Raw genomic sequence first — 16,303 nt, 5'->3', positions numbered from 1 at the left:
AAGAAAAAATCATTGACAGAGAGGTAGGAGCCAAATTGCCCTAATACTGAACTGCACTTGTTTCAATGTGCAAATGTGAGCACGAAAAAATCCCATCAGTCACAGTGCAAGAGAGCTGGTGGCTGAAGTGGACTAGCTCAATGCCCCTCTATGAATGTGTATGAATTATTTATATGACGCTGGCGACCCAGCTAAAGCAATCAGTGCAAGAGAGCCAGTGGCTGAAGTGGACTAGCTCAATGCCCCTCTATGAATGTGTATGAATTATTTATATGATGCTGCCGACCCAGCTAAAGCAATCAGTGCAAGAGAGCTGGTGGCTGAAGTGGACTAGCTCAATGCCCCTCTATGAATGTGTATGAATTATTTATATGACGCTGGCGACCCAGCTAAAGCAATCAGTGCAAGAGAGCTGGTGGCTGAAGTGGACTAGCTCAATGCCCCTCTATGAATGTGTATGAATTATTTATATGACGCTGGCGACCCAGCTAAAGCAATCAGTGCAAGAGAGCCAGTGGCTGAAGTGGACTAGCTCAATGCCCCTCTATGAATGTGTATGAATTATTTATATGACGCCGGCGACCCAGCTAAAGCAATCAGTGCAAGAGAGCCAGTGGCTGAAGTGGACTAGCTCAATGCCCCTCTATGAATGTGTATGAATTATTTATATGACGCTGGCGACCCAGCTAAAGCAATCAGTGCAAGAGAGCCAGCGGCTGAAGTGGACTAGCTCAATGCCCCTCTATGAATGTGTATGAATTATTTATATGACGCCGGCGACCCAGCTAAAGCAATCAGTGCAAGAGAGCCAGTGGCTGAAGTGGACTAGCTCAATGCCCCTCTATGAATGTGTATGAATTATTTATATGACGCTGGCGACCCAGCTAAAGCAATCAGTGCAAGAGAGCCAGTGGCTGAAGTGGACTAGCTCAATGCACCTCTATGTATGTGTAGGAATTATTTATATGACGCTGGCGACCCAGCTAAAGCAATCAGTGCAAGAGAGCCAGCGGCTGAAGTGGACTAGCTCAATGCCCCTCTATGAATGTGTATGAATTATTTATATGACGCTGGCGACCCAGCTAAAGCAATCAGTGCAAGAGAGCCAGTGGCTGAAGTGGACTAGCTCAATGCACCTCTATGTATGTGTAGGAATTATTTATATGACGCTGGCGACCCAGCTAAAGCAATCAGTGCAAGAGAGCCAGTGGCTGAAGTGGACTAGCTCAATGCACCTCTATGTATGTGTAGGAATTATTTATATGACGCTGGCGACCCAGCTAAAGCAATCAGTGCAAGAGAGCCAGTGGCTGAAGTGGACTAGCTCAATGCACCTCTATGTATGTGTAGGAATTATTTATATGACGCTGGCGACCCAGCTAAAGCAATCCGTGCCAGGGAGCCAGTGGCTGAAGTGGACTAGCTCAATGCCTATCTATGAATGTGTATGAATTATTTATATGACGCCGGCGACCCAGCTAAAGCAATCAGTGCAAGAGAGCCAGTGGCTGAAGTGGACTAGCTCAATGCCTATCTATGAATGTGTATGAATTATTTATATGACGCTGGCGACCCAGCTAAAGCAATCAGTGCAAGAGAGCCAGTGGCTGAAGTGGACTAGCTCAATGCCCCTCTATGAATGTGTATGAATTATTTATATGACGCTGGCGACCCAGCTAAAGCAATCCGTGCAAGAGAGCCAGTGGCTGAAGTGGACTAGCTCAATGCCCCACTATGAATGTGTATGAATTATTTATATGACGCCGGCGACCCAGCTAAAGCAATCAGTGCAAGAGAGCCAGTGGCTGAAGTGGACTAGCTCAATGCACCTCTATGTATGTGTATGAATTATTTATATGAAGCTGGCGACCCAGCCAAAACAATCAGTGCCAGGGAGCCAGTGGCTGAAGTGGACTGGCCCAATGCCCCTATATATATGTGCATGAATTATATACATGACGCTGGCGACTCAGCTAAAGCAATGTCCGGGCAAGGCCTAAATAGCACAACATTGTGACTCTGACAAGGCACTGAAGAGTCCATCTGTCTGTAAAATGTGACCAGTCAGTCGTGTTTTAATGCACTGCTCAATGCCTGACGCAAACGCTCACAATTCAGTCAAGAAAAGCATCCGATGCATAATGAGATGAAGACATTTGGCAGAGATTACCCGATGTGGGTAAGTGGAGAAGCTGAGAATGTGAAGAGTCTCAATGGTTCTCAGTAGATTACTTAGGTCTAGGGCTGCAAAGTAGATTCTTTGTTTATTTTATGTAGAATTGTGAAAAGATAAATTAATGCATTATATTATATGTGTTCCATATGCCACAGCATTCACAAAACCCTTCCTTATACGCAAAGGTAATACTGAGCAATTAACAGGACCCTTTCTTATACATTAAGGTACGATCAAGCAATTCACAAGACCCTTTCTTATACACTACGGTAAGATCGAACAATTGACAGGATCCCTCCTTATACTCTTCAGTAATACAGAGCAATTCACAGGTTCCTTCCTTATGCACCAAGGTAAGACAGAGCAATTCGCAAGACTCCTTCTTATACATTAAAGATGGAAGAATTCACAGGACCCTTCCTTATACACTAAGATAAGACAGAGCAATTCGCAAGACTCCTTCTTATACACTAAAGTAAGATGGAAGAATTCACAGGACCCTTCCTTATACACTAAGATAATACAGAGCAATTCGCAAGACTCCTTCTTATACACTAAAGTAAGATGGAAGAATTCACAGGACCCTTCCTTATACACTAAGATAATACAGAGCAATTCGCAAGACTCCTTCTTATACACTAAAGTAAGATGGAAGAATTCACAGGACCCTTCCTTATACACTAAGATAAGACAGAGCAATTCGCAAGACCCTTCCTTATACACTAAAGTAAGATGGAAGAATTCACAGGACCCTTCCTTATACACTAAGATAAGACAGAGCAATTCACAAGACCCTTTCTTATACACTAAGGTAAGATGGAAGAATTCACAGGACCCTTCCTTATACACTAAGATAAGACAGAGCAATTCGCAAGACCCTTCCTTATACACTAAGGTAAGATGGAAGAATTCACAGGACCCTTCCTTATACACTAAGGTAAGATGGAAGAATTCACAGGACCCTTCCTAATATATTAGGTTGAAACAGCGTTTACTGAAGGGTTTTGCCAAATAATTCACAAGACTCCTCCTTATACACTAAGGTAATGCTGAGTCATTCACAAGACTCCACCTTATATACCAATGAAAGACATATCTATTCCCAAGACCCTTCCATATGCACTAAGGTAAGACGGGAGCAATTCACAAGACCCTTCCGTGTACTCAAATGTAATGCGGAGTCTAAGGTAATGCGGAGTCATTCACAAGACCCTTCCTTATATATTATGCTAAGACAGAGTTTACTGAAGGGTCTTGCAATTTGTTCTAAGGTTTGGCCAAATAAGTCACAAGACTCCTCCTTATAACCTAAGGTAAGACAGAGCCATTGCGTAATTGGACCCCTGGTAAATCCAGATCTCTGCTGTAATAATAACTGTGGCGGTATGAGCACGTTTGTATGTGCAGAGGCCCATTGAGACAAGAACCCCGTCCTAAACTGGGTCCAAGCATAAGAGAGCTCCTGCATAGACACGTCTTTGAATATTCAGGGATCGGACATACATAAAGCCCCAGTATATGGAAAGACTGGGCCGCTGCTATGATTCCCCACCGCAATGCGTGGCACCACATGGGACACGTAGGTTCCTTTTTACAAGCCAAGCAACTGTCCCATCCCCACACCCACTTCCCCAGCTCGGTAAGTTTAAAAGTAGAAAACATTTCCCTCTCGGTCCTGACTCGCTCTTTATACGGGGACTTCCTGTGGAGACGACAGGCCAGTTTTAAAGAGTCGAAAGCTACATGAACCCCCAATACTGGCCCGAAGTCAAGTGACCACATCTCCCCAGCACTGATATCCCTCCACCTACTCCTGACCAAGCATGGGCTGAATTCAACACTTGACGTGTCGTGCACAAGGCCCTGCGCAGTCACCAGCCACCTACGGTCCGTCCCTCAAAGCAGCGTCCCAACCTTAGACCAGATCCCACTGTTTTGGGGCAAAGCTGATCCTGCAGAAGGCTTCGTCACCGGAAGGGGCTTTATCTGGAAACTCCGAAGGAACCTTTGGTGGCACCAATGCAAACAGCTGATACTAACAAACTAAATAAAATAATACATTAAGAAAGAGGCCAAAAGTGGGGGAGGTAGATCTGGGGCCCCCTGCTGGGCTGGTCAGGAAGGAGGGCTGATAGCCATTAGACACTTGAGACATACACTGTATGGATTATTTGTGGGGTTCAATTTCACATCTGGCCTAAAAATAACTTGATGAACATTTCATCATCGACTCAACATGTTTAGATGTATTTAATGAGCTTAAAATCAATGAATTGTATGTTTTGCTGTAATTTTGTCAAGTGATTTACTTCTCTGTGGGTCTTTGTGATTCTGTTTTAACCAATATTTGATGTAATTATTCATGCTGCCCTTGTGGAAAAAATTACAATGAAAAATATTTTTTTATAAAGAAAGAGGCCAAGGACACTTTGGAGGCATGCCAGAGCCTGAAGCACGGAGTTTCTGTCCAGGACACACGCGCTGGTCTTAAACTTCAGGTGCTTTCCAGAAATCTGACTCAGGGTGGAGGTGGAACTGTCAGGGGGGGATAGTCAGACACATTCCCTCTTTGCCCAGGAATAGTGTCATGACATCACGTGTTCCTAGCGACAGAAAGCTGCGGCGCTTTGGGACATCTGATGGAACCTACAGCACCAAGCACTACACGGTGTCCTATGAACCCCCCACTACACGGTGCACCCCAAGAGTCTGTTCTGGAGCTGCTGGACGTCTCCGCAGCTCAAGTAATGCGGAGGCGCATTCCTCCTCTGTAATCCCGGTTCCTTTGATATGATGCATTGTCTGTGTTTGTAACCATAGTAGACTGAAGATGTAAGTTTCATTTTTTGTGATCCTTGCTCATAAATTCACCATTAGTACATTTTGAAGCTCTAAGGCATTGGCACTGGTTCATTTCTCGCTTATAACAGTTCTACACACCTGCCATGCAGTGAGGCTGCAGGCTACCTCCGCACCCACCTGCCCAGGGGTGTAAGAGACACTAAGTGCGCTCAGACCCTACCACGAGGGGTCCAATCTCCAGATTTCAGAGATGAGCAGGCCTACAAGGTTCTCAGCCTTCGCTCCAGTCTGGGAGGCATAAAGGTTGTACAACAAACAACACAACACCCAGTGCCATTTGCAAAACACATAAGTGCCAGGGCTCTCGTCGGGAAGACACTGCAGCTTGCACCACATACTGCCCCTAACAGCTCTGCCAATGATGGTAACCACACAACTACTAACCATCACACCCCCACAAGTCTGACAGTTCGGACTATTCCAGATACCCGAAGCGATAAGAATGGCTTGGACATGGTGCTCGACGCCACATTGGCATTTGATGGGATAGAATGGCCATATTTGTTTGCCGCCCTGGCTAGGCTGGGCTCGGGCCGAAGATCTCCGAGATGATCACTCTGCTCGATCAGGCTCTGGTGGCGAGAGCGAGGGTGAATGGTGCACTGTCTAGATCCTTCCTATTAGGAAGCAGCATCCGACATGGATGCCCACTGTCGCTTTTGATATTTACCCTGGCACTGGAACCCCTGGCTGCTGGGATCAGAGCGGACCCACTTGTATGGGGATCCCATCTAGGGCCGGTTGGGAGGAACAAGTCCCCCTATACACCAAAAATATACTGCTATATGTTTCCCGACAATATTACTCGATAGCCCACATTTTGCACATAATTGAACTGTTTGGTAGGTATTCTGGCTACAGAATTAACTGGGCTAAGTCTGTTGCTTTCTCCCTGTCGAGTTAACCCCCCAAACTCAAGGCAAGAAGTGAGGCTCCGATTGAATTAACAGGCTTTGAGTACCTTTGAATCTTCGTGACCAGGGATCAATCCCTGTTTCTGAAACATAACCATACCCCACAGGTAGATCGGCCTCAAACGGATGTGATACATTGGCCTACCCTACTCCTGTTGTTGTCTGGGGGGGGGGGGACTGCACTATACAAAATGATGTCCTTGCCGAGGTTTTTATATGTCCTACAAAACACGCCATACCCCATTCCTCTGGTTTTCTTTAAACAGCTAGTTTAGGTGCACCGCACATTACTGAGGCAGGGAGGAGCGCCTCGAATAGCTCTAAAAAACTCCAGAGAGGGGTTTATGATGGGGGCCTACAATCCCAGACATCAAAAGATATTATTGGGCCTCGCAGCTGTTAGTGATTAATGAGTGGGTGTATGGGACTGGGGGAACCAGCCTAAAGGGCAGATAGAGACGCGATGACCACTAATAATTAAGAAATCGTTCTATACACCCGTAAGCGAAGGGAGGCCCTCCCAAGACATACGTCTACTGTGGTGGAGTGCTGGACAGAGGCTGAGATTCACTTGGGAGGACGGGATGTGGTGGCGGCCATGACTCCACTTTGGTATAGCGATAGACAAAGAGGTCTCCAACTTGCCGGGCTTCTAACGATGGGCAAAGATAGATATTGAGCATTTGGGTGACATTTGGAGGAATGGAGCCTTTATCTCCTTTGACACCCTGAGGCAGGAGGCACTTAACTATCTCCAACTGAGGCACGGTCTCCGCACACACATCCGAGAGGGTACGAGCTTACTGGACTCCCCCCCCCCCCCCCCCGCCCCCCTCTGGAGCACTGCCAGCTAGCTGATCCCATTCCACAAAGGTGCACCAGCGATTTATAAAAATTAATGAACAACTCCCCAGACTCTCTGGGCTCCTTAAGAGAGGCTTGCACTGATGACCTGGGCAACAGAGGACGAGGAATGGGTAGAAGCACTCCAAACTCCCCGGGATATATCGATCCGAGCGCGTTTTAGGTTAGTATAACTCAAGATCCTACATAGGACATACTACCCACTCACCCTAGTTCACAAAGTGGGGCAGTAAATGCGCCTCTATGCATAAGAGATTGCTGACAAGTAGGCTCCTTTTACCATATTTAATGGGAGCGCCCAATGATACAATGATTATGGCAGGAAGTGACCACTGTAATGTCAAGGGGTCCTTTCGTTTAGGGTCCCTAGTGATGCTAAATGGCTTTTGTTGATGATACATGGTGAGGAAGACTGGCCCAGATACATCCGGCTATTTTTGGCACTGGTGGCGGGGATGGCTAAACGTAATATTGCGAGGAGATAGGGGCACGGCTCCCGCCGTCGGTGAGGGTATGGGAAAAGAATCTAGACTGGTGCCAGAGGGCGGAGGAGGTGGTGTATTGCAGTACGGGATGCCCTAAGAAATGGGAGGTGGGGGCCCTGACAAACGTTCGGGGAGGTGAACCTAGACATACGAGTGCCCTCGGTTTAAAGACGGGTTGCCTCAATAGAGCAGAGGGAAGAAAGTGAAGATAATACCCACTGACTGGTAATGTTTGATGGTTTCATTTGGTTTTACGCACCTCGATTGTGAAGTGACGACTTGCCTCGATGTAACAGTTGTGATACAATACACTTCTGTACCTGCTTTGTATTGTCATATCTTACTCTGTACAATGAGCATGTTTAATACAAGTTTTAAAAAAAGAATGGCTTGGACAGCAGGCAATAGTGATTTTAATGTATATTGAACTAATGATTAACTGTTGTTGTGGTGATCTCTGAATTAGCCAGACAGCGCCACCTTATGGTAGAATGTCACAAGCGCTGTGTTGATACCGGAAACCACCAGCTCAAATTAAGCACTGACAACACCGTAAAGTCTCACAGTCCCGCCCCCATGTTATCCAGTCCCTTCCCCTTCTGTTCCTCCCACTGCTTTAAAGGGTCGATGGTGACACGGCAGCCACAGAAGAAACCATCAAGACGCTGCATCTTCCAGAGGGCAGTGCTTTGCAATGTCAGTAAGGGCTGCCGCACCACAGAGTGGCATGCTACTGACTCTCCCCAATCCTGCTGGCCTTCCAGAGGCACTGGTTTGTTGGATGCCCTTTGTCTCTCTTGTTCGGTCCCACGCTAGCGCCCTCATTGGTTAAGGACAACTTCGACCCAGCTTCTAGGCACTTCACAGACAGTGGAGGCATGCATCACTTGCCACTCCCTGGTGAAAGGATGCCCCTCTGGACGGTGGCACCGCCTGGCTCTAACATTCACCTGTACTTCTCAGAGTGCATGGCGCACTGTCTCTAGGGCACGAGGGAGGGCGCAGGCCTGCTAAACCCCTCGCACATGGATGCTGGTGAGAACTACCGAGGCTCTCAGGGGGACCTGAAGACAAACTCAGCCCTCCCTCCAGGTAAGGACCCTCTCCTGCCCTCGGCTGGAATCTGCCCACAGGCCCTTCTCCCTTCAATCAATCAATCAGGGGCATTGTAAGCGTGCTACTCACCCGTGAGGGTCTCAAGGCGCTGGGGGGGGGGGGGGGGTGTCCCTGGTGTCCGCTGGTCTGTTTTAGCCGAAGAACCAGGTCTTGAGAGTCTTCCTGAAGGTGTTCAGGGAGGGGGCGCGTCTGATGTCTGCTGGTAGCTCGTTCCAGGTCTTGGCTGCAATGTGAGAGAAGGATCTTCTGCCTTCTCTGGCTCTGTGGATGCGCGGGGTTTCGGCCAGTGCGAGGTTGGAGGATCGGAGGTTTCTTTTGGGTACGTGGAAGTTGATTCTGTTGTTTAAGTATTTGGGTCCAATGTTGTGTAGGCATTTGTAGGCGTGGGTGAGGATTTTGAAGGTGACTATTTTCTCCATGGGGAGCTAGTGGAGTCCTTGTAGGTGTTTCTTATGTGTTCTTGCCGGGGGATGCTGAGAACGAGTCTGGCTGCGGTGTTCTGTATGGTCTAGAGTTTGCGGAGTAGGGACTTGTTGATGCTGGTGTAGAGTGCGTTTCCGTAGTCCAGTCTGCTGGTGAGGAGTGTGTGGGTGGCTGTCTTCCTTGATTCCGGTGGGATCGATTTGAAGGTGCTGAAAAGTATGCAGAGAGTGTTGAAACAGCTGGATGTGAAGGCGTTGACCTGTCGGTTCATGGTGAGTGAGGAGTCGACTATGATGCCCAGGTTCTTGGCGTAGTCTGAGAGGGTAGGTGTGCTTCCGAGGGAGGTCGGCCACCAGGTGTTGCCCCATGCCGAAGGGGCGGTTCTGAAGATGAGGATGTCTGTCTTTTCGGCATTGAGTTTCAGACAGCTGATGGTCATCCAGTCTGCGATGTCTTGCATTCCTTTCTGGAAGTTGAGTTTGGCAGTGGTGGGGTCTCGGGTGAGGGAGAGGATGAGTTGGGTGTTTTCGGCGTAGGATACGAAGTTGAGGCCGTATTGTCGGACGATGGCTGCGAGGGATGTAGATGTTGAAGAGGGTCGGGCTCAGGGATGAACACTGTGGGACTCCACAGGTGATTTTCGTAGGATTGGAGAGGAAGGGTGGTAGTCAGATTGTCTGGCTTTTTCCGGTGAGGAACGATCAGATCCAGTCCAGGGCTGTTCCTTGTATGCCAGAGTCATGTAGTCTAGCGACTTGTGTGCGGTGAGAGACGATGTCAAAGGCCGCCGACAGGTCGATTAGGATGAGGGCTGTGGAGTGGGCTTGGTCCAGGAGGGTGCGGATGTTGTCAGTGGTGGGGAGAAGGGCGGTCTTGGTACTGTGATTGGTTCTGAATCCGGAAAGGGGAGGGTCAAGGATGACGTTCACTTCGATGAATCGTGTCAGTTCTCTGCAACTTTGGCTGCAAAGGGGAGGAGCGAGATGGGCCGGTAGTTCTTAAGGTCGGTACGGTCCGCTAGGGGCTTTTTGAGCAGGGGCCTGACTTCCTCGAGCTTCCAGTCATCTGGGAAGGTGCATGTTTTGAAGGTGGTGTTGATGGTGTGTTGCAGTTCGGGTGAGATGGCGGCAGCGGATCTGTGGTAGATGTGAAGAGGGTAGGGGTAGGTGGGGGTCCCCCCGAGTGGATGCCTTTCATGGTTGAGGCGGTGTCCTCAATCGTGATTGGTGTCCAGTTGGAGATGGTGGGTTGGATGGTTTCTTTGGGGGGCAGGGCGGCTGTGGCATCTGGAGGGCGGTCGATGAAGTTGTCGTAAAGGGGTTTGATCTTGAGGTGGAAGTAAGTTACCAGCTTGTCGAAGAGGTCTTGAGTGGGGGTGATGTCTGTGACTTCCCTGCATGGGTTGGTGAATTCCTTGGGAATCCTATAGACTTGAAACACCCACAGGGCAGTGTCTGTCATATACCACCAGGGCACCAGACGATATCTTGAGAGTCAGATTCTAGAGCGTAAGATCTTTCTCCTATACTGCCCCTTCAGACTGGAATCAACTTCCAAACTACATTTGCTCCTGTCCAGACTTTGCTACGTTTAAAAACTCTTGAAGACCGGGTTGTTTTAATCAGTTGCTTGGCCCTGAGTTCGCAAAGCACTGAGGTACACACACAGATGTGAGTCGTTGCGCTACATCAAGTAATTATAACAAAGCAGAGCAGTATACAAACCTGTACCTCACAGAGGGGCAGCCCCCGAGGGGCCAGGGCACACTTTATTTCAGCTTTATGTTTGTCATGCGGCTGCATGCAGCGTCTCCCTCACAACTATAGGGGGAGTAGAGGTGCTCACCGAACAGGAAGGAGTTGAATGCTCCTCCAACTGAAGGCAATGCTCTAATCAAGTCCAATCCACAGGCCGCAAAGGATCATGGGAGGAAGGAGCAGTTCACCTACACATACCTGACAAACCTGGCAAAAGAGAGAGAGAGAGAGAGAGAGAGAGAGAGAGAGAGAGAGAGAGAGAGAGAGAGAGAGAGAGAGAGAGAGAGAGAGACGGCGTTTGGTGCAACAATGGCCCAAGCACAACAAACACGTGTACCCCAAAGAGCTCTTGCTAGGCTCTGCCTTTCCTAAGCTCCGATTGTCAAGCAGCGCTTTGTGTCATACTGAGGCAGCTGCTACGCTGCAGCTTATGAGCTGCACAATTTACTCATCACTCGCTCTGGGCATCATGTGTTTCCCAACGGGCGCCATATCCTATTTTAAAACACAGCTTGATTTTGATCTGAAGCAATCTATCGACCAAGGCCCAGATTTACAAACCTTTGCTTCGGGCTCGCCTTATTTCTCGACACAGGCCCAATGCAATTCTACAGGTTGATTCACAATTCGACACATCGTGATTTACAGAGGGCTGTATCTTAAAGTAACGCAGTGCAGGGCAGCGCGCTGCCTGCGTAACTTTGAATCAAGGAGGGGTTCCAGAGCGGCGCCTGGGCGTTCCCGCGCAATCACTCATGGGGTTTGGCATAAATCTTCATCTACAAAGAATTGTACATGGGGATTTGTGCAAAAATTCTGTGCCTCCCTAAGGAAGACCTAACAGGTAGAAATCTTTCATTTCTTCTTGGTTTTCCCTCTTTGCATGTGTGCTGCATTCTAAAGCCCGCATACAGAGAGAATTGCCATAAAGTATAGTTTTTTTGTACATGAAGGGACTGCATACTACACAGAAACTATGCTGAACACAACGCAGACACCCTGCACTATGGTGCAAGGTACCCGCATTGGTGTGTGGCTGCCAAATGTTCGTCAACGTAGCAAGAGAACAGAACAGTGCCATTTCCAAGTAGAATTGGCGCAGCTCTGCTCTCGCCCGGTAACCCAACACAGTACAGCAACTTTACCTGCTGTGCGTCGTAGCACCAACTCTTTGTAAATGTGGCCGTAAGCACTTTGGGTGTGCAGCCCCGTTCCTCAGCAATCAACAGCGAAGCCCACAGAGCTGGCTTTTTTACGATGTTGACACCGAGAAGCTGTGGTTGGATGAGCACAACAACGTGTGTCACATTCTGTAAGTTGTGCAACAGAAGGCAGCACTTTAGCTAAGGTCACGGTCTGAACCCCAGGATCTGCACTGCAGGTCACCCTGACCCCGGGCGGATTTAGATCTCGGCGGACGGGTTACTATGTCACAAAGGTGGCCGATATCCATTGGGTAGAATGGGATTTATATTTCGGCGGAGTCACCAATCTGCCTGGATCTAAACCAGGCTACAAGTTACAGCTGTAACATCTGTTCAGTCGTTCAAATGAAGGCCACCGTGCTTTTTTCCAAAGTACAACTGGTAAGCGTTACAGTTAATAAAAAAGGGATGATACTGAAAGACTGAAAGATACTGAAAGACTGCCTAACTGCTACTTTTGGATGGATGCACAATAACCATCTTAAGTGCAACTCTGCGAAAACAGAGATCCTGCCCTTCGGGAAAAATAACATCTTTTCCCCTCTTACATGCTGGCCATCAGACGCAGAAGCCCCTCCCAATACCATCAGTGCCACACGCAACTTAGGTATAAAATTTGACGATATGCTGTCCTTTAAACAGCAATCCAAAGAAGTGGCCGGTATCTGTTTCAACATAATCAAGGGCCTCAGAATTTTTTTTGACTACCTCCCACTGGCCGCCCGCCGTACGGTTGCAATCGCTCTCATAACATCGAGAATCGATTACTGCAACAGTTTGTACGCAGGAGCAGCTAAATCTACCCTGCACAAACTGCAAATGATTCAAAATGCGGCGGCCCGGCTTGTCTTAAGATGGCATAGGAGATCATCCGCATCAGCTGCTCTGAATGCGTTGCACTGGCTCCCCATCCAGAAACGGATACTATTCAAAATCCTTCTGATCACATACAGAGGCTTTCATAAATGCGGACCCAAATATCTGTCAACCAAATTTCACAGATACCTCCCAAATAGGGAACTTAGATCAGCCACTGCTAATCTAATGACCATACCCAAGTTTCGACTGACCACCAAGGGTGGCAAATCCCTAGCAGTCCTAGGCGCCAAGGCCTGGAATGCCCTTCCAGCTAAACTTAGAGCATCACCATCAGAAAAAATCTATAAAAAACTTCTAACAACATGGATTTACGGATTATCTGATGCAAAATGTAAGACTCTAATCTAAGGACATCTACAGCTCAGCTACCATCCCCAAATATTTCATCTTTGCAGTGAAATCAGCAGCGCCAAGATGCTCCATGGAGTGTATGTGCGCTATACAAAAACCAACAAACATCAAACATCAAACATCAAACATGTAGGGTCCTGCATGAGAGTCAATTAGATGATAACAATTCGAACTGTGAGCCGGCAGCTTTCGGTGTCCTTTTAGGTGAGTTTGCAGACCATGGAAGGCACATGTATGTAGTGACGTCCCCAAGGAGTGCCCCCCCCCCTTGACCAGACAGCCCATCTCCGTACTTACCGCTGAGACGTCTGGGTGCCACGCGGGTTACTCCGCCTTGTCCTGCAGAAAGAGATGACATTAATTGACGTGTGTCCATCCCACACCTGACCCATGATCCACCCCACCCCAGAGAAGCCTCGCCTCTACCAACCTCCCTGGTCAAGAGGTTTCCTTGGCTTCAAACCTCATCTGTAAGTCTGGACTCCTCAGTACTGAACAGTGTGAGGTGTGTGTGTGCGCAGTACTGCAGAGGGTGAATGATATGTGTGATCAGCACTGTAGAGGGTGAACAGTAAATGTTTACAGTACACCAGAGGATGGATTGTATGTGTGCTCAGTACTGCAGAAGGTGAATGATATGTGCTCAGTACTGCAGAGGGTGAGTGGCATGTGTGCTGAGCACTGTAGGTTACTTATCCTATAAGCATCTATTCATAGCATGTAGTGGCTTAGATTTATTTGCTCAGCGTACTCCTGCCATCTACTGCTGAGCTCAGATGTTGCAAGTTAGTTGTTGTTTTAAAAGTCTTTCGAGTCAGGCGGTGTAGTGACCCCTCCTATAGTCTGTGATGCGCATTGTTATCGGCTCCTTCGTTAGATTGTTTTTGTCCCTTTGGGCAAGCTTAGGATAGCAGCAGAAAATGAGATAGTAAAGATGAACATGAAAGTTATATTGAAGACAGATAAAAGTTGAGTAAAAGAGTGCGTTCATTCGTTATGAGCTTCCGGGGAGGAGGGCGGGTGCATATGAATCTACAGCACTACACGCTACGAATAGATGCGTACAGGGTAAGTAACATATTCCATTCGTAGCATGTGTTGGCCGTAGATACATATGCTTAGCATCAAATACAAAGAAGTGCTCTCAAAATGCGGTGGCTAGCTAATAGCTGACGTAGACGCTTGAAAAAGTGTTTGTAATACGGCCTGACCCACTTAAGCTCATTGATTAGCTAAGACATTAACACAGCAACGCTTGGTGAATGTATGTGGCGGGTTCTTCCATGTGGCTGCTTTACAGATATCCACTAGTGGAATGCTGCCTAGGAAAGCCATAGAGGCTGCCTTCTTACGGGTGGAATGTCCTCTTGGAGTTACAGGTGGCACTTGTTTGGCTGTGTGGTAGCACGATTGTATGCATTTTACGATCCAGCTGTTGAGGCTGGGAATCCTCTTTGAGGAAATGAGGAGGCTACAAAAAGCTGCTGAGTTTTACGAATTGCCTTTGTCCTCTCTGATGAGGCGACTCATCAGGCAAGACACACTCTTGATGGCACTTTTTCTAATAATTTGCAGTTATTAGTCACCAAGATTACTGCACTTCCGTGGTCAGACCACAAAGCGGTGTTATTTAATCGCTCTGTTCCAGAGCATCTTTCGCAGAAGCCAGTTGTCAAAAAGAAGCTGGTGAAAAGAGCGTGGAATAAAGTAGTGGCTGAGGATCTGTGCGACCCCTTCAATAAGACCATAGGCGTGCCCCCCCTAACCTAGAATATGCAACACGCTTCTTCTCTAGCTGGTTAGAAACAGCAGGGAATGTACTTGCTCCTAAAAAAAAATTCTACCCACCAGACGGCTGCCATCCGCCCCATGGTATTCACAGGTACTCAGGGAACAAAAAATGATATGTAAACATATGGAGAGAAAGTGGAGAACAGACTATAAGGATACCGACAAGAAGAAGTATAAATGCGCTCTTTCCATTTATAAACAGCAGGTTCATCAGACAAAACTTCTATTTTTCTCTATGAGGATTAATAGAGCAAAAGATTCAGCGAGGGAACTGTTTAATACAGTTACCAGCCTGGCCAATCCAGTGACGATCACAGCGTGGCCTAGTCAGGAGTTATGTGAAAAACTGGCTAGATTCTTTTTTGAGAAAGTGGATGCTATTTTTTCCAATGCTACAGCTAAGAACATAGCGAATCAAACTGTCGAGCGACAGATAGAGATGAATGTGGTATTGGACAAATTTGTTCCACCGTCAGCTATAGAAACTGGTAAACTTCTCAGTCAGGTGAAATCTGGATCCCCCTCGGACCCTTGTCCGATTGCTTTCTTAAGCTAGCGGCTGTGCCAGTATCTCAAGTTCTGACACCTATTTTCGATTTAATGTACTCAGAGGGATATTTCCTGTTAGACTGGAAAAAAACTTCTATTCTGCCCCTCCTGAAGAAACCTAATCTTGATACAAGAGACCCAAACAATTATAGACCTATATCTAGACTTACGGTACCTGCTACAATTATTGAGAAAAATTTAAATATGCAGCTGAGCCAATTTGTGGAGTACACTCAAGCCCTGGACCAAACACAATATGGTTTTCGAGGGGGCCACAGTACTGAAGCTGCCCCTTTGAAATCTACAGAAGAGATAAGGACTATTCTAGATCTTGGTGGTAAGGCGGCCCTGATCCGGTTAGATCTCTCTGCAGCTTCCGATACGGTCCATCACGTTTTGTTGATGGACCGGCTGCAGAAGATCGGGGTACAGGGCTCGGCTTGGAGACTCTTAAGATCATTTTTGTCTAACCGGAGTCAGCAGGTGGCATTGGGGGAATTTGTATCTAAACCTTTTCATTACCATGTGGGGTCCCTCAGGGGTCCTCACTGAGTCCGACACTATTTAATATTTATGTGTCCTCCCTCGCACCCCTTATTCAGTCCTTTGGGTTTAGTCTGACCAGTTATGCAGATGATACCCAAATAGTGGTGTCTCTTCTTCCAGCTAAATTAAAAAGTATGGCAGTCTGTTTTAAAGATTGTATGAATGCAGTGGTGACATGTATGGCCCAAAACTGCCTTAAGTTAAACTCCAGTAAGACGGAGGTGGTATGTTTTGGGAATCATCCCAATTTCTGGACTCCAGAATGGTGGCCAGACACCCTGGGTCCTCTTCCCGCACCCAAGAGGAAGGTTAAAAATCTTGGGGTGTGGATAGATCAGAAGCTTAATTTCAAAGACCAGGTTAATTCAGTGGCTTCTGCCACGTT

The 16,303-nt window shown here is 47.5% G+C and overlaps 1 protein-coding gene across 3 annotated transcripts in view; it reads right to left on the bottom strand.

Annotated features, from left to right (window-relative positions):
* Nucleotides 1-16,303, bottom strand: part of LOC147662869 (tapasin-like) — a 102,669-nt gene that overhangs the window by 8,281 nt on the left and 78,085 nt on the right. For all 3 annotated transcript variants that reach the window (XM_086950837.1, XM_086950836.1, XM_086950838.1), the window contains exon 9: nt 13,330-13,371. In XM_086950837.1, coding sequence (XP_086806963.1) covers nt 13,357-13,371 — 15 coding nt within the window. In that variant the 3' untranslated portion in view covers nt 13,330-13,356. The remainder of the gene's footprint in view (nt 1-13,329; nt 13,372-16,303) is intronic.

Source organism: Lissotriton vulgaris, unplaced genomic scaffold, assembly GCF_964263255.1.
Source record: "Lissotriton vulgaris unplaced genomic scaffold, aLisVul1.2 SCAFFOLD_1959, whole genome shotgun sequence".
Lineage (NCBI taxonomy): Eukaryota > Metazoa > Chordata > Amphibia > Caudata > Salamandridae > Lissotriton > Lissotriton vulgaris.
The sequence above is the reverse complement of the archived record's forward strand: the minus strand, read 5'-3'. Positions and strand labels throughout refer to the sequence as shown.